A 25,403-nucleotide genomic window follows, 5' to 3' on the forward strand; every position below is an offset into this window, starting at 1 on the left:
CGAGGCGGGACACCATACACGATACGTTCGTGCAGGTGTTTTTGACGGCCTCAATGTGTCAACCCGCTTAAGGACGGGGGCGGCCTGGACGGATCGAGTGCATTCAGGGTTTCTCGTCTGAACGCAGACTTCCAGGCCTGAAGGGTCCATCCTAGGCTTGAGCGCACTTCGCTCCGCGGAACACAGCCGATTCTCAGCTCAGATCGTGTCGCTCGGTGCGCAGCCGGGTCCGGGTTCAGTCTTGGCCAATCCGAATGTCGGATTCAGTCGGGTCAGTAGACAGGTGATGACCAGTTGAGGCAAAACCTCGTTCAGTCTCGTCACATGGCTCGGAGAGCTTCCATGGAGCTGAGCTTCCGGCTGTTCTCGCCCAGCGTTCAAACTGAGCGTCGTACTCGATCGAGTCCTCTCTCGGGTTGAGTGCCACCGGGTGCGTCCGCATGGCGGGCACGGACTTTTGCTGGGTTTGCAGCCGAAACCGCTCGCGATACTCCGCGACAGTCGTAGGCTGTGGAGTGAGGAGTCGCTGTCGCAGAGACGTACCCAGTGCGAGCTCCTCCGGAGTACGGGCCGCGGGCCCAATCGGGTCCAGCGCGAGGGACCGCTGGCCGGAAGCCATAGTCGGCAACGCTGGGGTTCAGCAGAGACCACAGTTCAGGGCGCTGGGAGTGCATGGGAGCCGTCTGCGCCGCGACCTGCTCGGACTGAGCTTCTTCCAAGCGGTTGGAGACGACAGGGCCCAGGGGCCCGTCTTCACCACGAGGCGGTGAATATCGTGGCTCAGTGAGCGCGCGCATCTCGTAGAGACCAGAGGAGCGTTGAGGGAACGGATTCGGAGTCCTCAGCGGTGGTCGCGGCTCCACCCTCGGCGGCGCAGCGCGCTCTGCAGGAGGACGGCTCGGCGGGCGCACAGGAGCCGTGAGCGCGGGGCGGTCTGGATCGCGACGGCTCGGAGAGCGAACTGGGACCGGCGCGTCCCATTCACGACGCGTCGGGGATGTGGGTGAAGCGTCGCCGCGACTCGGGGAGCGTCACGTGAGTGGGGACGCATCTCCTCATCTCCTCGGTTTGGAGAACCCTCCATGGACTCGTCCACCTCGCCCTCTTCACCAAAGAGTTCCCTAGGATCCATGATCTGGTGGTTTGGTGCTCGAGGACAGCTGGGGCTTGCGCGCTGCGAGCTGCGCTTCAGGCGTTGCGCCGTGAAGTACTCGGACACCGAGAGCCTGGAAGGCGTCGAGGGTGTGCGCGCGGGCGCTGGCGTTCGCGGAGGTGCGGAGGCACGCAGTGCAGCAGCACGAGAGGGACGAGGTTCCGAGGCGGGTCTCGCGAGGGGCTGTCTGCGGTCGAAAGTCCAAAAGGCTTTATGACTTGAAGTCACGTGAGGGCACGTTGCGCCGAGAAGTTCTCAGACAAGTCCACGCGACGTGGATTGACTTGTTCGAGAAGGAGGCTTGACGGAACAAGACCCGGTGGTTGACCGTTCAGCGTGAACACCCGTGTCCACGGTTTGGTGGGGGAGGGTGTAACGGGGTTACACGAGAGTTACCTGAAGGGTTGCGAAGTGGGTACACACTGTCTAACCTAAATCAGTGAGAGATCCAGCACATGGCTTCAGAGCCACTAATGGTGCATATGACTTGGGTTCACTATGCTAGATAGTGAACCGGATACATTTACACCGTAGGCGGCTTGGCCGCGCTAAAGAGAAATACCGTATAATCGTAGTCCTAAGGGTCACCCCTTAAACAAATTTGCAAATCCTAGGCATCATCATATTAGAGCAAATCACATTTTAATCTTGAACAGTACTGCGATTTAGCTCATCGACCGAGCTCCAAAAGAAGAAGTGAACTTCGTGCGTATCGAGAGTAGCAATGGAGGAGATCGAAAGCTGTGAGCCGGCGCACGACCCTGCAGGTGAATTCGGGGGAGGAGGATACTCAACTGTTTCTTGCTGTCTTGATAACGTACTTACAATCTAGCGGGTGCCGCCGCTCGCACCTGCGTTCCACCAGTATATGTGAAGGACGACTGCCGTTGTTCAGATAGATGATCATGGTCAGGCACGTACAGCGTCCACGCGGGCGTCGAAAATGGTGAAGATATAGGGTCCCGGAATGCCTTATCATTCCTGGCGTCCGCGTGACCGTGCCCATGTACTTATTTAGAGCGGATACGTTGAAGCCGATCATGCTTACATTTTTTAGCTTGTCGAACAACTTGCCTTGGCTGTGTCGACCACGTTGAACACCTCGCAGTACTACGCGCCAATATTGATAAACGAGTTGAACACTTCGTCGACTAGGGGTTGGCCAGGCCAGCCTGATACCGTGCGTCACGGGCACGCCGAGCTCGGCCGGGATAAGGACCTGCTGCCAGGCTCGAAGACCTTAACGTTCTAGGCCTTCCTTCGATCTGCGAGTTTGCTGCCACTCGTAGGCTTGGTCAGCAGCCTACAGGTTTGCGGAACTTGCCGGCCCGCACGCCTGCGTCGACGGTTCGAGCTCCTGTGTCCAGTGGCCCACACTCCTAGTTATACCTCTTTTTAGCACAACAAAAACCTTAAAATAGCGATGCAGTAATTTGCCACCTGTTTCGGAATACACGTCACTCGTTGGCTACTGACTAACTGACCCTTAGAACTATACGACGCTTAGGACTACGCGTATACGGTACATGCGGTTTGAGATTCACACAGTTAAGAGTTAAGGGTTGACTCCTGGAGTCCGTACGGTGTACGGACTCGTACGTTCTGGTTACGGGCTATCTTAAGCTGATACTGTGAGTCGGTTACCACGCAATACGTCTTGCCGAGATCTTCCCGAATCCACCCTCTTTTCTCAATTTAAGTTGGAATTGAAAATCTTTTTCAAAACTGGGGGATTGATTATCAAGGGTGCACGACTATTAGGGAGTTTCAATGTGAGCATCGATGAGGATTATTGTTTGGCAACAATGAGGATTTGCCCTGGCCAAAGATGCGTCTCGGGAGACGCATCGTTTTGGCTGATTCTTCACCGGGCACATTTGTTGCGTCCGTTTATCTCCTCGGATCGATCACCTTGGGAGTGCCCTCATTACCGGGCCGATATACAAAAAGGAAGTGAGGGTCTAATGCACTACGTGTACTCAAACGATAGAGGAAATTCAGGGCGATCTAGCCATGGTTTCAGCAAGCCCATTGAGAGGTTTGGTGCTGAAGAAGAAGAGCGCAAACATCACCATTTTGTCAAGGAGGCCCGGTCGGGAGGCTATGAGTGACACCAGATTTTGAGTGAAGTTTCAAATCTGCCAGGGTGGATTTGCACGCACATAGCCCCGACTAAACTTGATAGAAAAATAATCCTCATTAATGGTTACATTAAAAAACCCTGTTGAGGTCGCAGGACCAATTAGGGTGAAGCTGTAGGGACAGCCAAATTATATACGCACCCAACAAATCAATAGTTTAAACCAATGGTTGTGCTTTTGGTGTCAAACCGCTGCTCACGCTTCGTCTAAAATCGATAGAAATCAGATGCAACAATCAGAATTGTAAAAATATCCGTTGATTTGCAGTGGACGAAAAAGCAATTGTGGTCGGGTCAAAATTATAACGACACTCGATAAGGTGTCGGTAAGATTGGTAGCTAACTTATGGAAGGCCGTTTCTCGGGTAATAAATGAGACCGTGTCAAACAAAAGGGGAACTTGTGTTTTTGGTCCGTTATTTTAAAATAATTCCGAATCGGATCCGTACTTTTCGAATCAAACGTTCATTTCGTTTTTTAAGCCTAGGTACCCTGTATCCAAAGTGTACCCTGTACCTATTTCACATCTATTACCATCGGTACCATGTAGACCAATTGCAAATCTTACGGTCCCTTTTTTCTTAATGCACTTAAAAAGTCATGTTCAATGCTAAAACAATAATTGTTTATGCACAAGATAAGATTTCACTGCTTGCAAACAAGTGATAAAAAGTTTCTTTTATATTTCAGAGAATATAACCAACACACTCTATTTTTGATTATAAACGCTAAAACTAGTTTCAGCGTTACCGTTTTGCGCTATACTACAAGTAAATACATTAAACGCGTTGAATTACGTATAAGCATGCCAGAAAACTGCATTTAACATTCGTACATGAATATGTAGACTGGTAAAAGTAGTGTACAAGAATAAGATTTTTTAATGAAGAAATCGTTATTGTTGTAGTCCTACGTTTTGACGTATTCATTTCTTAAACGACTGTGTTAAGTGTTTACTTTATATAATAAAGCATTTTCTACAGTGGAAATATACTTAATATTTCATGTCTCGTGGTACAACTTTAGAACAGGGAAGAGTTTGATAACAGGATCCACTTTGGGTACGCTTTTTAATTCTAATGTATATCATAAAAACGTTCGGTTCGAACAAAATGGACCCGATTCGGAATTATTTTAAAATAACGGACCCAAAACACAACTTCCCCCAAACAAAATCATGCTTACGAACCATTAGGGGTGTCAGAATTGACAAAAATCACTCCGAAATCGCATATTATTTGGGTGGCAAATAACGTGTTATTTCCGGGTTTGGTCGAGGGCGTCTCAGAATTCATGGGGGTACGACTAGTGATTCTTCGAGTATGCCCAAGACCAGCGGCCGCCAGATGGTCATTGCCGAGGTGATCGACCTCCTCTCCCTTGCGGTCCTCGAAGATGAGCTTGACGAAGACGCTGGAGGCTCCTCTCCGTTTGATGACTGGGCCGAGTGCTTTTCGGTGGAGTCGACGGTAGATGAGCTGCACGAGATTCTTCTACAGCTACCGTCTCGACGGTATATGACTGCAAGAGTTAGCCAAGAAGCCACGAGTTCGCGAGGCAGTACTTCCTTAAACCTCGACGATGATGACTTTCGATAGCTGACTCGCACTACCAGGGAGTCGTTTGAGCTCATCTCCAACAAGATTAAGGACCACCGCGTGTTTCAGAATAACAGCGACCACCCTCAAGTCCCAATATGGCTGCGGCTAGCGGTCACACTCGATCGTCTAGGTACGACTGCAAATGGGTCGTCATTGGGCCGTACGACGAAGATCTGAGGAGTTGGCACGGGTACGCTAGACGTCTTTACGGCTCGCATTACGATTGCGTTGATCGACATGTCCGATGAATACATCAAGTGGCCGAGTCCAGACGAGCGAAGCCAAACAGCGCGTCGAATGAGGCGAGAAGGCTTCCCGGGGTGCGTCGGGTTTATTGACGGGACAACGTTCCCTTTTGTGCAGAAGCCAGGGGTTGATGGCCAGTGCTTTTGTAATAGAAAGCATCGGTACAGCTTAAATGGGCAAGTTGTTTGTGATGTCCACCGTCGCATCATCGCATTCTACAGCGGATGGCCCGGTTCATGTGCTGATAGCACTGTGTATCGCGAGATGGCGTTGCCCAATTACGGCTACAAGCGCCAGTTCTTTAGCGAAGGCTAGTACTTGTTGGCCGACTCGGCCTATCCTGCGGACAAGACCTACAACGCGTTGGTTCCGACGTACAAGAAAAATTAAGCCGGCACTGACAACGAGGCCTTTAACATGTGCGGGTTGTCAATGAGCACACTATTGCCGTTCTCAAGAGTCGATGGTCGTCCCTGAGAGAGCCGCGAGTCCAGATCAAGATAAAAGGAGATATCGAGCGAGTGCTGCGCTGGATAAATGCCTGTGTAGTGCTGCACAACCTGCTGATCGATATCGCAGATGACTGGAGTTCGTCTGGAGAAGAATCGTCAAGTTCTGATGAAGACGACCTGGAATGGGATGACGACGACACGTTTCCATTCCGCGGCAGACTGAAAGCGCATTCCCTGACACGGGGTCGCGAGGAGGGAGTTATCCAATGGTATCGAGGCAAGTAGGAATAAGGGTTTCTTCTCTACCTAACACAATCGTAGTAGATGAGATCAGCAGTAGCCATGTATACGTTTTTATTGATGGTGTTGCACGACAAGCAACGGAAAACCTTACGCAAAAATAAATAAATAGCAATGCATCAAAACGATCCCGAATCATCCAGCGCTACTAACTCTCCAAACCCAGCGCAAGCGGGTCCGTCGGTCGCCCTAAACTTGGTTATCTTAAACTTGAAGAAGCTCCTTAATCTCGCTCGGCGTCTTGCCTTGGATGATCAGTGCATAGAAGACTTGGTGCCGCTCCGTTGCTTTGCGTGCCTTCGCTTCCTCTTCGCATCTGTCACAATCTATCTGCAGCTGTTGCAGCATGGCCGACTTTTTCTCGGTCCACTTCTTCTTGTTGAACTTAAGCTGCTCGCGGAGATAGTCCTGCTGCACCTCCTGCTTCTTCAGGCTGGCTTCCAGGTGGGCTTCTGCAAGGGACACGTTTTTCTGGTGCGCCGAAGTTCTTGTCTTCTTAGATCCGTTCTTTTTTGCCGTCGTGCCGGACTCGCAGGGCTTCCGCTTAGTGCAGGATCGTTTGGTCATAGTCGTCCGGCGGCTTGAAGCTTGTTCAGAACCGCATTTGTCAAACCCATCCCGGTCTAGCGGAGACTCATATCGAGAGTTTCTCTGAACTTCGTGATGTATGTCCTCCAACGGCTCTGGAGTTGTGCTCCCCCTAGGTGCGGCGTCCCTCGTGCGTGGATTTGAGGAATAAATGTTCAGCCCATGTCTTGGAACACCGAGAGCTTGCTTTGCTTGGGTGGGCCCCCGACTTTGGGTTTCTTGTCTGTCCCATAGATGGCCTTGAAGTTGTCTTCCTTTGAAATCCAGTCCACGAGTATCTTGTAGTCAGCCGCAGTTTGATGAACCTTGGAGCCATCAGCTGCGCCTTTGTGATTCCCTGCCATCCCTTGTACGGCGTTAGCACTGTAAACAGCTTAGCAGAAGCAAAAACACGTACTGTTAGCGTGAGGCGACCGCCCCTTTGTGTTGGCGCCCGGGGCCTTGACGAGGGGCAGAGTGCTTTAAGCCACGAGGAGTGTGTCGGGAAGGGGGGATAGAGAGAGCGGTACCAAGTCTTTTGATGATGCTGTCACTGCAAGGGTAGGCGACGCCAGGCCCTTTTGCGATTTTTCCTCTTCAGTGAGAAAAAGAAGAGTGAGAGGGCGCGCCCTTTGGCGGATCGCACCACCTCGTCAAATGCACGTTTCATTTGGAAATCACCCACCTCCAGAGGTGGAGATTTCAAAATGGCGGGAAATGGAATGCTATTTCGGCGCAAAATAACATACTATATTGTGACGAAATCGCAAGTCAAGTTTGACAATTCTGACACCCACTATTTGGAGGTTTTGAGATAATCGCGTTTGAATTCGACTAATCAAATTTCGTACCTAACCGGACATCAAAAATTAAAAAGTTAAAATTACTCGTAGAAAGCGGAAAACACTGCAATTAGCTTGCTGTTAGCAGGACCTTTCCGGTAATGTACAGCACGAAAATAAATTCGTAGTTCATATAATGAACTACCGGTAAATTGACTAACCCCAGTCGGGGAGGACAAAATCGTTTTTAACTTGATTTCAGAAAACAGTTACCACAATTTTAGTCCTAGACGGACCGCTAGGACGGACGGTATACTGTCCCGTGAATTTCGGAGTTGACCCACCATTTTTCTTGTTTGTCCTAGCAAAGTGCCCGACTGGGGTTAACTGTAAGCAACTCGAAACGTATTTTTAGGTGCGCAAGTGTGTGAAAACTAGTGGTAGGTAACTCGGTTTCTAAGATTCAGTGGAGACACTTAGCATTTGTATGCTAGTAGTAGTAGAAGCGATGTGTTTGAAACCCCCTATCAGGGGGTTTCAAAGTAGGATTTTGCCAAACATTGCCCTGAAGACATGAAAATTTCCAGACTTCCTGATTGGCTGTTTCAAAAGTTACTTTGAACCCCCTTTTCCCGAGCTCGACAAGTCAGCAAGCAAACATAAGCCCCGAAGCGGCTGTGCAGTTCCGCCAAGTGTACGAAGGTCAAGTCGAGCACCTGCAACCAGGCCAAGTGCAAGTCCACAACAGTACAAGACGAGCGACGTTGTCTAGGGTAAGTACAAATGCACTGGCGTCGTGATTCAGGCCAACAGGAGACACGAGCGCGTCGAGGGCAAGTACGCGTGGCAACACATAAAGCAGAAGAAGGTCAAGGTCAGCAACAGCAGCTTCTGCATCAAGTCTAGCACCAGCCGTGAGGCTTGGACCAAGCTCAGCGGCCGGACGGATATTGGCTGCACCAGCGCGGCGTGCCATCTTTCACGCAGCCAACGCGCATTGGTGTGTGCTTGACGCTATGGGCGCTAGCGCTGGAGCCGCAGTTGGCGCCTTCGCGGGGCGCGCGCTACTGGCGGAATAGGCCTTTGAGATGGCTAGATTAGTCGTCGCAATAGGCTCTTAGGTCGTTTGGACTCGATTTTGGCGTCAGTAAAACATGACATAACGGCAAAACCGCAGCGCGATCTGATTGGCTGAAAAGCTGTTTATGTTCTTGTGTCTATAGGCTCAGCCCAACTTTGAAACCCCCTAATGTGGAGAGGCCTAGAAATGTACTTAAGTATGTTGAGTCTGTAGTAGTATTTTCCAAGCTGCCACTCGCACCTTTCGTTTCATTCATACAAAGCAAGACAATCTACTTCTCTGTCCCACGAATTTATGGGTATTTGAATTTGGTGTACACAACACTAACGTGTTAATACCATCGTATTGGTCAAAATTAATCGAGGTTAAACTTAATATTTCGATTGTAAAATGGATGGTTACAGACGCTAATTTGCTACCACAACTCCATTTGCTCCGAAGCTGTCAAGTACCAGTCCGACGCCCTTCATCATGCCTCGCACAACCGGCGCCACGGCCATCTCGCCCGAGACTCGTGTTGCGGTGGCGGTTTTCCTTACTACTCTTAGTAGGGAAGGCCGCCTCCGCCATGGCACAATTGCCCGCGCCAAGCAGCTCTTTAGGCTGAGTCGCACGGCGATCAAAGGGATTTGGAGCCTCCGTGACGACCCAGCCGCGCTGGTCATGCCTCGCAAGGCGTACCCCCCTCGCGCAACCCGGCTCAGCGCCGAGGAAGTTGCCGAGCGCGTCGCGGCAGTGCCGCTCTGTCAGCGGCAGACGCTGCGCGCTTTAGAAGCTGCCTCAGGAATCCCAAGATCGACACTACAGCGGCATTTGAATCGCAAGGTACAACGCCGCTTCATTTGCAGGGTCAAGCCAGCGCTCTCGGACTCGCATAAGCTGGAGAGGTTGACGTGGGCTCTGGCACACGTACATCGCCCGATTGGTACGCATTCTTTTGTATTTATCCTAATTAATGGAAATGTTTAAAAACTAATTTATTCCATTAGGTCGGAATTTGTATCGTTTTCATTCTATGTATGATGTAGTTCATATTGATGAAAAATGGTTAAATATGTACAAGACTTCATCGCTACTCAAGGATAAAGTGTTTCCAGCAATCCGTGAAAAATGACCGGGTAAGTTTTTTTTCTAGGGGTATTTGACTTGGATATTATTAACGACTTGTATGATTTATTTTAGGTCGGAAAACTACGGTTGTAAGAGTGCAACAAGACAACGCTGGGCCCCATGTAGACGAAAACCACGGCGAGGTGGTGGATGCTGGACGCGAACAAGGCTGGAAGATAAACATGGTTTGCCAACCGCCTCGTTCCCCCGATTGTATTTTGGATTTGGGTATTTTTAATTGTATCCAGTCTATCCAGTACCGGCAGCCTACGAACCAGATCGACGGTCTTATTGACGCAGTAGAGAGTGCCTTTGATAGTGTTCAATATCAGACCATCGAAAAATGCTTCCTCACCTTACAAAAGGTGATGGAATGCATTATCATTGACGAGGGGGGAAACAATTTCAAACTCCCTCGCCTGCGCAAGGTGCTCAACGGTGGTGTTAATACCTCCATGACTGTGGCATGTGACGTTGTCGAAAATGGCTACAAAGTTCTCACGTCACAGATTCTTAATCAATAAACATCTGGTTTCGAATATTTCCTAATCTGTGTGAGTTTATTGGTAAATCCGTATTTAAATCTGTACTGAATGGTGATTGGCTGTAATACCACTTGATATGATGCATTTCGTTCTAACGAGGAATAGAACCTCAGCTTATTCAAAGCTCAATTATTGTGCTTTGCACGAACTTTGGCATGCGATTAAGGGCTCTAAACCAACGAGCAAATCCTTCCCGGTGATCATATCTCGCAGCCTAACTCTAAGTTAAAGTTAAGCTAATCAACTGCCAGTACCAAGCACAACGCAGAGCAAGGACGGAGCGGTTGCCACTGCAAGAATAAATCGGTTGTCGCTGCAAGAAAACAAACTGATAAGGTCCCCGATAGAATGGCGCCAACTCCTTGCGTAATAGTAAGCACCGATTTCGGCGGGGACGTTTTCTTTCGCTCTCTTCGTCGTGGCCTTGCGCGTTAAACCAAGCTCGAATTTCAGAGCACGACATATAGTAGCAGTATAAAATTGCTACTAAGAAATGTTTGGTAGTGCAGGAAACGCTGACTTTAAAGCTGCTTGCAGCTCCTCGATATAAAAACAGGAATGTTCTTCAATATTGTAGACGTAGTTTAATGCGATAGATCGCCAACGCATGTTAATCATCGGCTAGAAAGCAATCAAACAAAGCGAGCGAGTTAGAATTAGAATGTCAGGGCCGTAGTATTGTCGGATTTACTCCAGCCATTCAACGAAAGTGAGCATAACTCAACGTTAACTCGTTGTCTTAGCAGCTATTCTATCTTAAATCGACGAGTTAGCCTCCTAACTCAATGATGGGCTAATCACCGTGATTTGCTAAAACAACGAATTACGTCGTTGTTTAGACAGAGAGCATGCAAGGCACAATACTAGTCTTGGGCGTATTTTCAGGTAGATTTGCTTTGTCGCCAGTGGCTTTACATCATAATCGATGCTCTGTAAAAGTCCGGTTAATTATCGCTAAATATGAGCAGAGTTACGACATAAAATGGTTTTGACATCGAATTCGGGCCCGCGAGCCCGTTGTTATTTGATCAGTCACTCATGTTAACAAACTTTAAAAAATACACGGGAACGCGCAACAGCATAAGCTTTACGGCAAGGGTGCGTCTCTAAATTCGATGTGTGCGCTAAGTAACAACGGAAAATGCTAACTACCCATAAATTCGTGGGACAGAGAAGTAAAAAGCAAAATGTCATGACTCGGTCATGACGCAGTGACCTGATATCCGGGGATAACAGCCGCTTTTTTGCGTGTTACCTCGAGATACCAGTTGGTGGGTCATGACCCAAATACTACGATTTGATTGGCAGTATTAATTACAAATTTGGGGCGAACCTTCTCCGAGCGCCATTAACACATCTCATGGTTGCCATTGCCCGTCGCTCGTACCCCGTGCCGTCGGGCATCTTGGCGCTCGAGTGCCCGCGTCTGCCCACCCTGCCTGTCGAGCACCCTGCCCGCCGAGCACGCTGCCTGCCGAGCACGCGTCGGTACGTACTGTTGGTCGTCGTGAACATGGTCATCGTACACACGACGCCGCTAATTGTGACTCTGTGGTGGTGGCTCTAGTAGCAGGTCATGCACATCTAGGGCAGCTACTACGATATTTGGAGCACTACAACGCCTACAGGGTGACGCTGAGCCTCGTCGTCAGCATGACGGTACCTTTGTGAGGATCCCCTTCTTCCTGTTGCTCAAGACGTGCTGTGCGCAGCGGCACGATCTGGGTATGGCCATCGAGCACTGCAGCTCTGTTGGCATCTTCATACCCGACCAGTCGAGCAACCGCACTATGGAGCTACAAGACGCGTGTTGAAGGCAGCGATATGTGCGCGCTCATCATCGCTTTCATATCGGGACTGAAACGAGTTATGGCAACTAATTTAATGATGTAAATGTTGGTATTGCAGTTCAGATAATGAGGTCAATTAGACTGTCGAATGCATTACACTGATGATGTAAGTCATCGTGCTGTTTGCTGCGAAGCCATTTTGAATAACTGTCGATGCTCTTGTTCCCCCTCTCAGTATCAGCTCTTTCAATCGCATCGTCGACATAGAGACCGCCATTCACGAAGCTACGTACGTGATTGATGACACATCGACGCCTGGAAAAGAATTTCGCTTCTTTTGATGACGCTCTCCATTTTGTGCCAAATGTTTCCTCCAGGTATTCGATCGAAGGCTGACTAGCCAGGCCATGGTGCCACTCTGTCCAAAGCTCTCGTACGGTTGAAACTCGTCGGCTCATGTTGTACTGGGGAACTGTGACTGGTTCTAACTGAGGTGAATGTTGCTGTAGCGTCGCGTTTACCGAGGTTGACACAGGAGTGCTGTCACGTAGAGGAAGCTGGCTTGGATCAGCTCCAGCTGCGTTGTTAGATAAGGGAAGAAGTCGGTAAAGGACGTCACCGTGGAGAAATGAAGCAAGCTGATCTTGGGATTGCTTCACCATGTCAACGAGAGCCAAGTGCTGAGATTCTAACCGCTGCATAGTTGCTGCGTGCTGCGTACTAATTTGTTGCTACAGGACTGGCATGGCAAGCTGAAGCTGCATTTCCACCGGGTGCTGCGTCGCCTGAGCGCTAGCAAGTGCTTGAGCGCGGAATTGTTGAAACGGTCCACCGAAGATCGGATGGCGGCGAAGTCGAGCAGGAAGGACGTCAACTAAAATGCAGCGTCTTGAAGCAACACGGTGCGTAAGAATTCCAACAATTCAATGAACCCTCGAGCGGCGAGGTTGCATTCCCACTCACCATCTAATAGCTTCTGTTTGTTACTTTCAAGCCCAGGGAAAATCTGTTGCTTGAGGCCATTGGGTGGGTCCACAATGGCGCGTTCCAAATAATAAAGACGTGCGCGTGGGGGGGTGTCCTGACAGAGCACGAATCGCTTCTCGCGCCAGAGGAGCGGAATATACTGCTTCCACGGTGTAAAGGCCCCATCGGCCATGTCGGCGAGTTTGGGAGATGTCGACATCACCGCCTTCCAGTTGTCGTACGCCCTGTTGGCGGTTGATATGAGTCTTTTTATTGAACGTAAGGCCGAGGTGATCAAAAACAGTCTCGTAGCTTTTCTTGTGAGTGTTGTAGGATATAGTTTAATTTCGATCTCGGCCACTTAGGAACTTGATGTCATACCAGTCCTCCGATCTCCGAAAGGAGGGAAATGGTTCACTATTGAGATGAAAGCGCTCAAACAAGTAGAAAGCAACCGCTCCAACAGGGCATAAATGAACAGCCTTATTGCGCATGAAGCCGACATGCTGACGTTTTCCAAACGTATTCGTTTTCCCATGTTGGATTAGCAGGACCAACGAAATGCACTGCTGAAAACCCTCCTTGTCAAGTTCCTGGGAAAACATATCAGCCAGCTCCAGATCACGAATGTGTTCGCCTCGTAGTAAGCCAAAATGCGATGCCAAAAACGCAGCCCTCCCCATGAGATCATCCAAAACGAAAAAAGTATCACGAATCTGAGTGAATTGAGCCTCGGACTGATAGCCGTCCAGCAGCGATCCCACGCCGCGATCTGTGTAGTTTTTCTTTCGTGTCGACGTAGGTTCTGCCTGGACAGTCGACAACAGTTGCTTCACCTTATACGTGCGAGGATGATCGTTAGCGTTCATCTTGTTGGCGACCTGATGATTGTATAGGTCTACAATAGCGTTGACGTAGCCGTACACCGTTGAGGCGCCAATGACTTTACCCTTCTTCTTCTTCGACTCTCTGCCTACGACTTGGGTGTCCAAAAAGAGATGAAGCTTGCTACCAGTGACCGTAACACCATCGCTAAATCCCATCGATTGGCTCCACTCTGCAAACTCCTTTTGATAGCCCTCGTACTTCCGTTTTGTATTAATTGGTCGACTGTCGATAGCCTTCTGAAGGGTGGCTTGCTCTCGCTCTTCCATGAGCATTTGAAGTGCACTATCATTTTGACGTGAAAGGCGTGCTTCCTGCCGAACAGGGGTCTGTGTCTCGCGCCGTGCTGTCACTGAAGATGCTGCAGCATAAGCGCGGATGGAGATACCTGCCTTCTTCTTCTTCGCCATGGTGCTCTTGTGAAAATGTGGTTTCGATACCAAAAATAAATATTGCGTTTAGGTCACAAGTGTGATAATGACTCGGGTCCGGACCCATCCTAAGAAGCGCTGTCCGTCCGTCACAAAATCGTCACGTTTATTCACTAAGTACGATTCCTACTAATTCCGATTAGCTGCCGAGCGCACCTCCATCTCCGAAGGCGACCCCCTCATACGATATTGCGGGGCCGCAGGACCCGCCCCGGCCTCTGTAGTACTAACCTAACATTGAGAGTAGTGCAGCGAGCCGACGAGGCGAGCGGAACGGGTCCGCCCTGCCGTAGCGAAACGTAGGCAGTCTGCTCCAATAGCGGAGCGAGCATAGCGAGTGAAGCGCCAACTAACTAAAAATCCCCGCCGCGTAGCGGCGGCGCTCGGCTAGTATAATCAAGCAGATGATACTCATTAAGTATCGCTTGTGATCACTCGAAAAATTACGACTGCATCGTAGTGGGAGCGCAAAGGGTTTAAATTAAATATGCGCAAACGACAAAAAACTTGGCTTCCTGCTGCTGCGGGGTCTAGCGCTTCTTGCTAGCTACTTGCAGAGTTTGGTCGAGCGAAGAAGCGCAACTTAGCGTTGGACCAGCTGAGCTGAATTGAAGTGAACTGCGCGAGACGTGCTGCCTTGTTATGCACATGGCAGATAGGTGGGCTTTCTCGACAGCGCCAGCAGCACCATCAGCAACGCTTGGCTTCTCGATCGGTAGACGACTGACTTGGTTACGAAGACGATATCTTGGTGAGGCGGTAGAAGACGTACTTGTCCTGGAAAGTAGAGACGGCCGTAGCGATCGGCTCGATCAGACCCTCGTCCAGGAGCGCCTGACCGATAAGCACGGCGTCGATAAGAGAGGAGGCGATGCGCATCTCTCGCATCACGTTGACCGCTTCCGCGCCCAAGAAGCAGCCCACGAAGCCCTTGTAGAACAAAAGTTTGTTCTTGCGTTCGAAAACTTTGTGCAGCACCTTGGCCAGAACCTGCAAGGCCTCTTCAGTCACGAGTGCGTGGACTTCATCCGTGGCTGTAGCAAAGTCGTACTCAACCATGTCCGATGACTCATTCGACAGCACGGATTCTCGGTAGTTGTTGGCGTTGATAGACGTACGTCTCCGCGTAGCCGAGTCCGAGGCGAAAGCTTCCGACGTGTCGTCATAATCCAGCACCTTGGTGAATCGGTAGAAGTTGTCCTTGGAGTTGTGGAGCTGGTCGTCGGTGCGGGACACGTGTTCAATAAACCCAAGTCGCACCAACACGTTTCCATATCTCGTAGCTGTCTGGTGGTCCTCAGCAAAGCCACTGATCAGCATCTCGCGGACGGCGTCTCCTCCCGTAAAGGCCTCCTTGTAGAAGTTAAACCTCGAGTGTCGGGTCTTGACTTCCAGCGCCGAATTGAGGAAGCGGCACAGTGACTGGAAGAATTCCTTGGGCAGTCCCTCGTGGAACGAAATATTGATACTCTTGAGTCTGTCCAGTCGCGCCTCCTTCAAAGGTGCCAAGTCTTCGACGGTTGAGATGGAGCTGGCGATGGAGTGGCTGGTAGGGTCGTCATTAAACGTGTCTCCGTCTTCAACCTCCTCCAAGTCGTGATCGTGCTGGTCATCGGTGCCTGACCTCTTTGAGTCCATCAAGTCCTCTCGTTCCCTGTCCACGTCGTGCTCGCCGTCATCGTCCACCGAGCCCGACGAATGGGTGGTGGAGTTCGTGGACCTGTCCGTCCCTAGCGGGTCCTCCGAGAGAGATGACGCCTCTGTGCTGCGGTAACTCGAGGCGGGCGTGGACCGGCCAGCGTGCTCCCCTCCTAGCTCTGCGATGCTGGAGCTGACGCGCGAGGGGCGCGACGGCCGCTGTGCCTTCTTCTCGAACTGCTTAAAGTCCACGAGGTCCTCCATGGACTCGCGGATGCTCACGATCTTGTCCAGCGCCTGCGTGGTGCGCGCCAGCAGCGCGCGGATCTCGTCCTGCGACGTGCGGCGGCTGCGGATCATGTTCTGGAAGCTGTCGTCGCGCGCCAGCATCGGGGGCGGCGAGGGGGCGGGCGGCAGTCCCGCCATGGCCTTGATGGGCTCGAGCTTGGGGGCGTCCGCGTGCAGCGGCGACGGCGACGGCGACAGCGACGGCGGCGGCTTGGGCGCCGGGGGGAGCTTGGGGTCGTGCTGGAGCTGCTGTTCGCCGCGGGACGAGGCACGAGAGAACTTGCGCATATGGACGACGAGGCGAGGGCTCCGCAGCCGCGAGACCGTCCTCGGCAATGGAGCGATTGACACTGAGGAGAGTGGCAAAAGGACTGGCTTTCTACGAGCCAGAAAAACCTGCGGTAATCTATATACGAATACATCGGTTTACCAGATGGAATCGTTATAAAGAGGTGATTTGAAATTGGTTTGTATTAGATTATTATAACGGTTCTCAACAATAATATCGAAGTAAAGAACTAGGATGGCGTCTCGTAAGGAGCCACGATTTGGTTCTCAGGGGAGACCAGAAGGATCAGAGAGGAAGGGCAAAGGGCACAGGGCGTAGAGCGCCCAGACGATCGGCGATAAACGCTGCGGCCGCTGCGCGAGTGGACAGCTAGCTGTCTGCTGAGCCTCGACTTCCCGATGCAAGAGAGAAGCTGGTGTGGCGGCACCGTGCAAGGCCGCGAGCCGCCATCAACTGTCGTCAATTGACTCGCTCGTCTTGTCTGCGCAGGTGTGTGATCCTTCCGCCCTCGGCTCGAGTGTCTCGAGACGGTTGAGTTTCCCTTTTGGGGCAGGCAACACCGCAGCTTTCATCATGCAAATATCCTACAACGCACCACTCGTATTTTTCGATGCGCGAACCGCGATGCGTTCTGCAATGCAGCACGCACGTTACCGCCGGATTCCACTTCAGCTCTGAAGTTCAGACTCGGCAATGCAGGCTTGGTGTGGCTCCCATACACAGGCGCGCTAGCAACGCAAGTTGTAAGCAGAAAATCCAGCCGAAGCCAGCGCCAAGGCCGTGTTTGGTCGTGGCAGCATTTCTTGTTGGGTTTGGCTTTGGCTTTGTTGAGCCCGAACGTGGAGGAGGAAACGTCCGTCGCTGGTTTCACGGGAAATGAGCTGCCGCCAGTTCAGTGAGTCAATGTGTAACAGGTGCTGAAGCCGCAGCACTTGGTGGGTGGGTGTGGATGTCGCCCGCTCGCTCGAAGCAACAAGTCGGTGCAACTCATGGTCGACTGGCGGAAAGGCCAGCCCAAACCACCGAATTTATCATGCCCAATCTAGTGTTTTTCAAACCAAAACCCAAAATACCCTCAGCCAATCACAGTGCGTGATAACGTTCTCGGAATGTAGCCATGTCGGGAATCGGCGCCATCTATGCGCAACCACCGCCGGCACTCTCCTCACCAACGCTCGAGTTCATCCGCTAGACCTCCTCTGTCCAGGCCTCTGCCAACGCATCTCTGCTGCCAGCCCTCGCACTTCAACCCTTTTGATCGCACCGTAATCAGGTCCTTGAAGTTGCCGACCATCACTCTCGCCGTCTTCTCCGCAGTCTGGGATACTCCTCGGCATTGCAGCAACAGCCCACTCAAGCCAAATGACGTCCGAGCACACGGCCGTCGCCATCTCCGAGGACGGTGGCGCCGGCGAGCGCCTGCGCATCGGCGCCGCCATGTTCGACATCACGGGCCCCGCCGCCGAGGCCGGCATGTTCGGCTACGCCAAGGTGGGGCAGCTCACCTCGGGCATCCACATGCGACTGCGCGCTCGAGCCTTCGCCTTCCACGACCCCGAGTCCGGCAACCACTCGGCGTTTGTATGCGCCGAGCTCGGCCTCGTGTCCGAGTGGGTCACGCAGACGGTCGTGGCGCGGCTCGAGACGCACCCGGAGCTGCCGCGGGGCGCGTACAGCCGCCAGAACGTCATGATCAGCGCCACCCACACGCACTGCTCGCCCGGCGGTCTGTCGCACTACTTCATCTACAGCGTCCACCCGCCGCTGCACGGCGCCGACAGACAGAACTTCGAGTGTGTCGTCTCCGGCATAGTGGAGGCGGTAGTGAGAGCGCACAGGAACCTCCAGCCAGCGGTGATCAGAGTAGCCACAGGAATCTGTCTTGGGGCATCGGTGAACCGGTCCACAGACGCCTACATGGCCAACCCAGAGCACGAACGAGCTCAGTATGAGCACGACACGGACAAGACCATGACGCTGTGGAGGTTCGACGCTCTGGACGGGTACCCCATTGGGATGATCAACTGGTTCGCGGTGCATCCCACGAGTATGGGCAACTGGTACACGCTGATCACGGGGGATAATAAAGGATACGCGGCCTACGAGTTCGAGCGTGAGCAGGGCACTAAGCACTTGATGGACCGCCCCAGAGCGTTCGTCGCGGCGTTCGCTCAGAGTAACGAAGGAGATGTGAGCCCCAATATTTGTGGACCGAGGAACCCGTGCACGGAACACAAGGACTTTGAGCGGATGGTGACAGTTGCGAATGCGCAGCTTGACTGCGCCAGGAAATTGTATGCTGAAGCGTTGGAGACGCCCGCGATTGCGGGTGGTATCAAGTTCGCGCATCAATACGTGGATTACTGCAGTATTCAGCTCCAGAAACGCTGGCAATTGAACGCCGAGTGCCCCACATCAACGTCATCAGGATGTATTGGGGTATCGATGGTCAGTGGCACTGAGTTCGACGGACGAGGCGTGCCTGCAGTCAAAGAAGGGATCCGGTGGGGAACGTACCCGAAGTGGACAACGCTGCCGGAACTCCAGTCGCTGCAGAAGGAGAAGCCGATCATCTTCCCTACAGCGCGCTACGGCATGTCCCCGAAAGTACTGCCGCTGCAAATGTTTTCCATCGCTGACTGCCTGCACATCGCAGCAGTTCCGTTCGAGATGACTACAATGGCTGGGAGGCGCCTACGAGCTTCGTTGGCTTTATCGCTTCACGAGTTGCTGCCTGGCATCAAGAGCATCCACGAGCCGGTGATCGCTGGACTTAGTAACGCTTACTGCGGCTACATGACAACGCGAGAGGAATACGCCGTACAGAGATACGAAGGTGCTTCAACACACTTCGGACCCAACCAGCTCGTTGCTACGTGTCAGCAATTCGAATTGCTCGCGACGGCCATGCACGACAAGCCTTCAAACAAGTCAGAAGAGCAGACACTTGCCGTGGATGGTAGTTTACCGCCCCCAAGCATCAAGGGGATGGGGGTGCTAGACTACAATATCCCAGTGATTCACGACGGCGTGTTGGCTGGCGTGTCATTTGGTACTGTGGTTGCTGGCTTTGATGCCTTGAACGCGTATGGATGGGGATCCACGGTGAAAGTGTGTTTCCACGCAGCTCACCCAAAGAATAATCTGCGAACTCAAGGCACATTTTTAGAGGTGCAGCGGTGGATGTCGGACAGCAGTCGCGGTGACTCTGGAGGGGTCTGGGTTATCCATGCCGACGACGGTGACACCAACACCACTTTCAAATGGGAGCGACAGGGTACCTTCCGATCCGTGGTAACCATCGAGTGGCTCATTCCTGAAACCACACCCAAGGGAAAATATCGTATCAAAGTGAATGGTGACTGCAAACACTTCGTCTGGAGAACCGTCACCCCGTATTCGGGCGTGTCGTCGGCGTTCCAGGTTGTTGGTCCCGGTGCACCTGCCTAACAACACTTGAAAAGCCGAATGCATTGCACGTTTAGATTTTGGAGATCAGTGCCATCATCGATGCACGGGTTTTTCATTTGCAGAGAATAATAGTGCAGCAGATCCCGCAGATGAAGCGTGGTGAACACTGATGTTTCAGCTTGTGTTTCCCTCGAAATAGTCGGCAGGAGCACCATGCACAAATAGCACCTGGACATGAAACGCCTCCGCGGGGGCTCGCGAAGTTATAGCGACGCGTTCAATCGCTTTGGCTGGGAGCGTGGCGAATCGTTGTTGCTGAGTGAGCAGTAAGCTGAACAGGACTTTGGCGTCGGGATGGAAGAACCTGTTCCTGCTGACGAGGACAGCCAGCAGCAGAGTGAAGTAGGTGCCGAAGGAAGCCTGAATCCTGACAGCAAGACTGCTTTGAGTTCTCCAGAGACAGACAACGATGGGTTCGACGCAGATATGTTTGCGTCTATGATGAAGCAAGAGCTTATTGCTTACAGTGTTTCCTGGGATCCTCTAATGAAAGTACTGCAAGCTCTCGGTGCGTTCATGGCTAAGCAGCAGCGAACGCAGCAGGGCAACGATGCTGCCATGAAGAAGATGGAGGACCAGGTCGCTGCCCTTCGCGGTGATCTGGCACGTGCTGAAGATGAAAAGAAGGAGGCTGCAGCAGCGATGGAAGCGATGCAAAATCAAGTCGGCGAGATGCAGAACCAATTGGAAGAAATTCAAGGACTAGCGCCGATAGAGGACCAAGAAGAGCAGCAGGGGCAGCAGGGCGCTACCGATGACCAGGATAAATCTTCGGTAGAAGGGCCAGGTGGTGAAAAGGATGGATCGGGTGGAGTTTCTCCGACTGTAAAGTCTCCACGTTCTCCGCGAGCGAGCAGTATAGGTAGACAGCCATTCGTGACGGCAAAGGAGCTGGATGAAGCCAAAAAGGAACTGCAAAAGGAAATGAAGAGGGCTTTGGCTCACGCATTTGGCCAAGATTTCATCGATGAGGGTGACGAGAACGAAGACGGAGAATATACCCTGGACGGGAATGGAACTGAGGGCGAGCCTGATGCAGCTGGTGGATCAACCGATGGATCGCCTCGAGGTCTTCAATCCCGTCGAGCGACTGGGAAATTTCAGCTTCCAGGCGCACCATTTGCGTCCGCGGCGGAACTACAACAAGAAGTTGAAAAGCTGCAGGGGCTACAAGATGCGCTTAACGCCAAAGTGGCTGAGCATGATCAGCTGCTAGAAGCGTTGAATGGTCGAATGGGTCAACTGAATGCGCCGTCATCAGGTCTAGACCCTGAAAAAGGTGCCATGGGGGCCACCGGTGTGAATGAGGCGCAGAAGAATGAAAAGAATGTGAAGCAGGAAGATTTTGCAGCAACCACGAACGACATTTTGAACGAGTTGAAAGAGCTGAAGGCTGTGCAGGATGAACACGACCAGAAACTACGAGATCACGACGAGGCGGTTGAAAAACACACAGCAGATATCAAGGCTCTTGCCGATAGTCTGGATGATTTGAGTGTGCAGCAGCAGACTGTTGCGTCAATGTATGCGACTGGTGGATCTGTGAGTGGGGGAACAGAAGATGGAAGTGCGAAGGAAAATGCATCGACCGAGGGTTCCGGAAAATCTGACAAAAATGAAAGACAAGCTGGTAAACCTGTCGAGGCCATCTCCCAACCGCACTTGGATCTCTCGCTTGTTTTCACGAAGCTAGCGGACCTACGGCGGTCCACTGACGCATCGCTAAACTCGCTACAGCAAAGTATAAAGGGGGTTTCAGGGACCACCCAGAGCCAGCAAGAGCAGTTGGATGCACTGCGCAACAACGTGGTATTCAATGAGCACCTGCAGGCTCACTTGGTGGAAGCTCGCTTGACAATGCAGAAGGAGCTCCTGGCACGAAACCAAACATTCCAGGATCGCATCAAGCCGCAGCTTGTTGAGTGGCGCAAGGCTCTTGAACTGACGGAGGACAAACTCTTACAGGGAAACTGCGACGACGAAACACTGCACGCGCTGCAGCAGATGCAGCGCTGCTACCACCGAACGCTACTTTCAATAGCCCCGCTCGTCAACTCCCCGTTGAGTATTGCGGAGACACTGCAGACGCTCTCAGACGAAGTAAAGCAGCTTCAAAATGCAGTTCGTTTGGGGGTGGTCCCGTTGCGGGTTACCGATTACAATAACGCTAACGAGAATTCCGAGGGTGAGCCTAACAAGGAAGACCGTGAAGAGGAATACACACGCAAACTGCGGTACCTGGATGAAGAGATCGACGCGACTCTGCAGGTAAATATCACGACGGAGAAGAAGAATGACCCGCTGATCAAGGGGCTCGATGCGATGCGCGAAAAGGTTTGTCATTTGTACATTGTTACGCTGTTTGTCTTTGATTCTCAACCCAGAGCTAATGAGGCTGTGTTGGCGCTCCCTACTGCAGCTTGAACTATTGTGGTCAATGTGGCACCGGAACTTCAACGCTGAGCGTGGTCAACCCAGTGGTGGTTCACCTGCAAGTGGTGACTTAAGCGCTAGTGCCAATGCTGGTGCTGACACCCATGCTGCACACGACGAACGTCGACACAGCTTCCACCAGCGTAACCCCGAAAGTTTACGAGAGATGGAGCTTCGCCTCAGCGGTGCAGTCCGACGCCTTGCGATGGTCGAAGAAGACATTGAGCGATTGAACTCTTTGACTGCTCACCTCAATGCATCGGACACAAGCTTTAGCAACGCTGGTACAGACGGAACCGCACCTGTTGTCAGTCGGCGCGCGCCTTCCACCAACAACTTGCGGACAGAGCTTGTCGTGGAGGAAATCGAGAAGTTGCGCAAGGAAATGTACGCGGAGATTGCCAAACTCTCGACACAATCGCTCGGCGATGGCAACGGAGGCAGCCTCAATAACAGCATCAGCAGCAGCAGTCTCGTCTCCGTGGACCGACGTAGCATGGTAGAGGCTGCAGCCAAGCAGGGCGACGTGCTAACGGATCTCTACTCGCAAATGACGGGACGCGAGCTCGACACCAGACTCTACAACTCAGCCGAAGGCCAGAAGCAGTTTTATGACAACTTCATCAAGGAAGTTACCAAGAAGGTGTCCGCGATCATCAATGCCGACAAGGGCGGACCGCGCGGGCCTGGCATCGGCGGCGCGGCCAACGCCAATGTCAACTATCGATTGCTGTTGGACAACTTTGCGCAGAAGGTGGACGATCGGCTTGAGGACGCTCGTGAGTTTACAACCGAAGAGTTGGCTCGACTCAGAAGAGAGTTGATGGAACAGCTGAAGATTCGCTTTGAGGTGGCACTGCGTGACATTCGTGGCGAACTCATGCTCTTACAGCCGACGGATGGGGACTCGACAGCTATGGGCACAAAGCCCGTCATGTGTGTGGCTTGTAGCCGGCCAGTACCTGTGTCAACAGTCATCCGCGAAGCTGGAGCACTCCCCGGAGATGTCGTCAATCCCGAGCCGATCAATCCGACCCTGCCAGCAGAATTCGTAAGTCTTCGTCGCAAAGATCGTCATAATTGTTGTTTGCATATTTTGCGGAATACTAACCAAAATAATTTTGACGAGCAGGACTACGAACGCCCAGACGACGAGTTTGTGTTCCGTGCTGGGTTCAAGATGCCCGCAAACGACAGGTTCGTGCCTGTTGAAAAGCTAGGATATGTATCCTGGAGCTGCGTTCGTGCTAACCAGCCTGAAAAATCTTTCCCGATGCAGGAAAATATTAACTCTACCCTTCCTGACGACTGCCATGCGCAACAAAATGGTGCTCAACAAACCGGAGGGGAAAAGGAAGCGGCCACCGCGTCAAAGTCATCTCAACCGTGTCGATAACGTTGTCCGAGAGGTAAGAGATTGCAACCGAACATTTTCGAGCCACATAGGTCCATCGCAGATGGCCCGTTGGATTGCGGCTCAGCATCCTCGCGCCGATAGCGAGCACTTCGTATTCTTGATGCTGATTGCGTGTTTGCTATGTGCTTGCCTTGCTTGGGGAGACAGGCTATGGAACTCGATCGCGCTTCTCGAGGACGCGCCTACGACGCGCAGTAGTGAGTACAGTACCCAACGAGCATCAAAAGAAAAATACACATGCATACGAAACGACATTCTGTCCTTGTTGTTGTCGCGTGGACATTCTGGACATTCTACCACTGTACTCTGCGATCAGCATCCAACATGAACTACAAAGCGATGTTGCCGCCGTGTTGCACGACGATGCTGTCGCGAACTGACACCGTCGAGCGCTGAGCGTGACAACTTGAAGAGCCGGCGGCATGGAGAACATCCTCAGCTGACGCTTGCAATTTCAAGGACATCAAGTAAGCCTACAGCTGGCGGAGAGCCATCAGAGATCCATCAAGCGTACGCTTTCCAGCTGCCGGATGTGTGCCAGCTTTTAGCTTTCCTAGTCTTGCTCTCTTCGCTGGCTTTACCGCTGGGCTTACAGTATGTACATGATAGTTCTCATACATGTACTATCGGTAAAAAAGATTGACTACGATTCGTGTACTGCAGCGTGTACTGAAGCAGTGAAGTCAAGAAAGAAAATGTAGACTCGAAAAGCTAGAGCACATCCGGCATATTCTAGAGCGCTGTACTGTAGCCAATGCCATCCACTGCCGTCCAGCGTAACTACAGTGGAGCAATTTGCAAGTCGAGCAGATGACGAGGTGCGGAGAAACTGGTAAACTCTGGTATGCTTTGTTACTGTACACAACATGTGCAACCGACGATCGAACTGTAGCCTCCTCGCCACCAGCGGAAAACGTACAAACCTCCGTCCATGGTCGCTTGCAAATTTTCATGGCCGCAATCGGCAAGATCGTCATGTGTGTAAGGTAATACATGTACAGTGTTACCTGCACTTCGGTGGCGCCAAGTGCATGCACGCCAGTGTAGGTCTCCCACTGGCGCGAGGATCGAGCTTCAAGCGCGCGGCCAGCTTCGTCACACGTGTGTCGGAAAGCGGTGAAGCAAGCAACCGGGCTGTCCAAGAGTATTGATACGCTGAGCGTGAGTCACGAGCGCGGCGGCACTGCCGCGTTGGGCCCTGCTGTACGCCGTGCAGCAGGGCCCAACGCGTGCAGTGCACGCGAGGTAAGGGTCGACACTTGAAAACCACCTGGAATCGCGGCTCGGACAACCAAACGGCGAGCCAGCGCTGTACGTTCTCACGAAGATGACTGCCGCTGACGCATGTCCGGCGTGTTGCTTTCCGCCTTCGTTCTGTGCATTTATGCTGCTCGTCCGAGTCTCGAGTCCGCATCTTCGGGGCCGGACCGAAAGCGCTGAAAGGCACCACCAGGATTAGTGCGGGAACTAATGAGGTCACTCCCGCAAGATGCAGTTCCCAATGTCGGGTACGGTGCACTATGATACCACCACTTGCGGGCGGGTAATTCTTGCGTACACTACGCAGCATTGGTATTGTCCTCCGGAGTGGGCCATTCAACGGGCAAGCATTTCCACTGACTCGCGTCCAACGTAGCGCGTCAAACGATTTCGGTACATCTATCGATCGGATACATGTACCGCCGCGTTGTGTGTGCGCGGGACAGCGGGTGTTGTACTCAGCACGCTTTGCGGCATAACAGAGTTTGCATCGATACAACACTGCACTGTAGTGACCGCGCACCGAATTGGGACGTGCAACGTGAGCCCAGCCTTTTC

General features: G+C 52.1%; 6 protein-coding genes across 6 annotated transcripts; 3 read left to right on the forward strand and 3 right to left on the reverse strand.

Annotated features, from left to right (window-relative positions):
- Nucleotides 1-320: 320 nt before the first annotated feature.
- Nucleotides 321-2,060, reverse strand: PHYSODRAFT_334164 (hypothetical protein; the record flags this gene model as incomplete). The annotated part of the gene is made up of 5 exons (XM_009531425.1): nt 321-360; nt 396-526; nt 603-961; nt 1,036-1,340; nt 2,005-2,060. The coding sequence occupies 5 exons, from the start codon at nt 2,058-2,060 to the stop codon at nt 321-323; spliced, it is 891 nt and encodes a 296-aa protein (XP_009529720.1).
- A 2,555-nt stretch (nt 2,061-4,615) lies between these two features.
- Nucleotides 4,616-5,877, forward strand: PHYSODRAFT_316091 (hypothetical protein; the record flags this gene model as incomplete). The annotated part of the gene is made up of 4 exons (XM_009531426.1): nt 4,616-4,762; nt 4,937-5,054; nt 5,076-5,454; nt 5,601-5,877. The coding sequence occupies 4 exons, from the start codon at nt 4,616-4,618 to the stop codon at nt 5,875-5,877; spliced, it is 921 nt and encodes a 306-aa protein (XP_009529721.1).
- Nucleotides 5,878-6,096: 219 nt separating this feature from the next.
- Nucleotides 6,097-6,459, reverse strand: PHYSODRAFT_302352 (hypothetical protein; the record flags this gene model as incomplete). The annotated part of the gene is made up of 1 exon (XM_009531427.1): nt 6,097-6,459. One exon carries the CDS (start codon nt 6,457-6,459, stop codon nt 6,097-6,099), a length of 363 nt encoding a protein of 120 aa, XP_009529722.1.
- Nucleotides 6,460-14,781: 8,322 nt separating this feature from the next.
- Nucleotides 14,782-16,263, reverse strand: PHYSODRAFT_509842 (hypothetical protein; the record flags this gene model as incomplete). Its single annotated transcript, XM_009531428.1, has 1 exon — nt 14,782-16,263. One exon carries the CDS (start codon nt 16,261-16,263, stop codon nt 14,782-14,784), a length of 1,482 nt encoding a protein of 493 aa, XP_009529723.1.
- A 1,438-nt stretch (nt 16,264-17,701) lies between these two features.
- On the forward strand, nt 17,702-19,714 carry PHYSODRAFT_507633 (hypothetical protein; the record flags this gene model as incomplete). Its single annotated transcript, XM_009531429.1, has 2 exons — nt 17,702-19,194; nt 19,243-19,714. The coding sequence occupies 2 exons, from the start codon at nt 17,702-17,704 to the stop codon at nt 19,712-19,714; spliced, it is 1,965 nt and encodes a 654-aa protein (XP_009529724.1).
- Nucleotides 19,715-20,173: 459 nt separating this feature from the next.
- Nucleotides 20,174-23,783, forward strand: PHYSODRAFT_507973 (hypothetical protein; the record flags this gene model as incomplete). The annotated part of the gene is made up of 5 exons (XM_009531430.1): nt 20,174-22,069; nt 22,155-23,018; nt 23,301-23,365; nt 23,448-23,577; nt 23,733-23,783. The coding sequence occupies 5 exons, from the start codon at nt 20,174-20,176 to the stop codon at nt 23,781-23,783; spliced, it is 3,006 nt and encodes a 1,001-aa protein (XP_009529725.1).
- Between the last annotated feature and the right edge of the window lie 1,620 nt (nt 23,784-25,403).

This window comes from Phytophthora sojae (assembly GCF_000149755.1).
Source record: "Phytophthora sojae unplaced genomic scaffold PHYSOscaffold_5, whole genome shotgun sequence".
Lineage (NCBI taxonomy): Eukaryota > Oomycota > Peronosporomycetes > Peronosporales > Peronosporaceae > Phytophthora > Phytophthora sojae.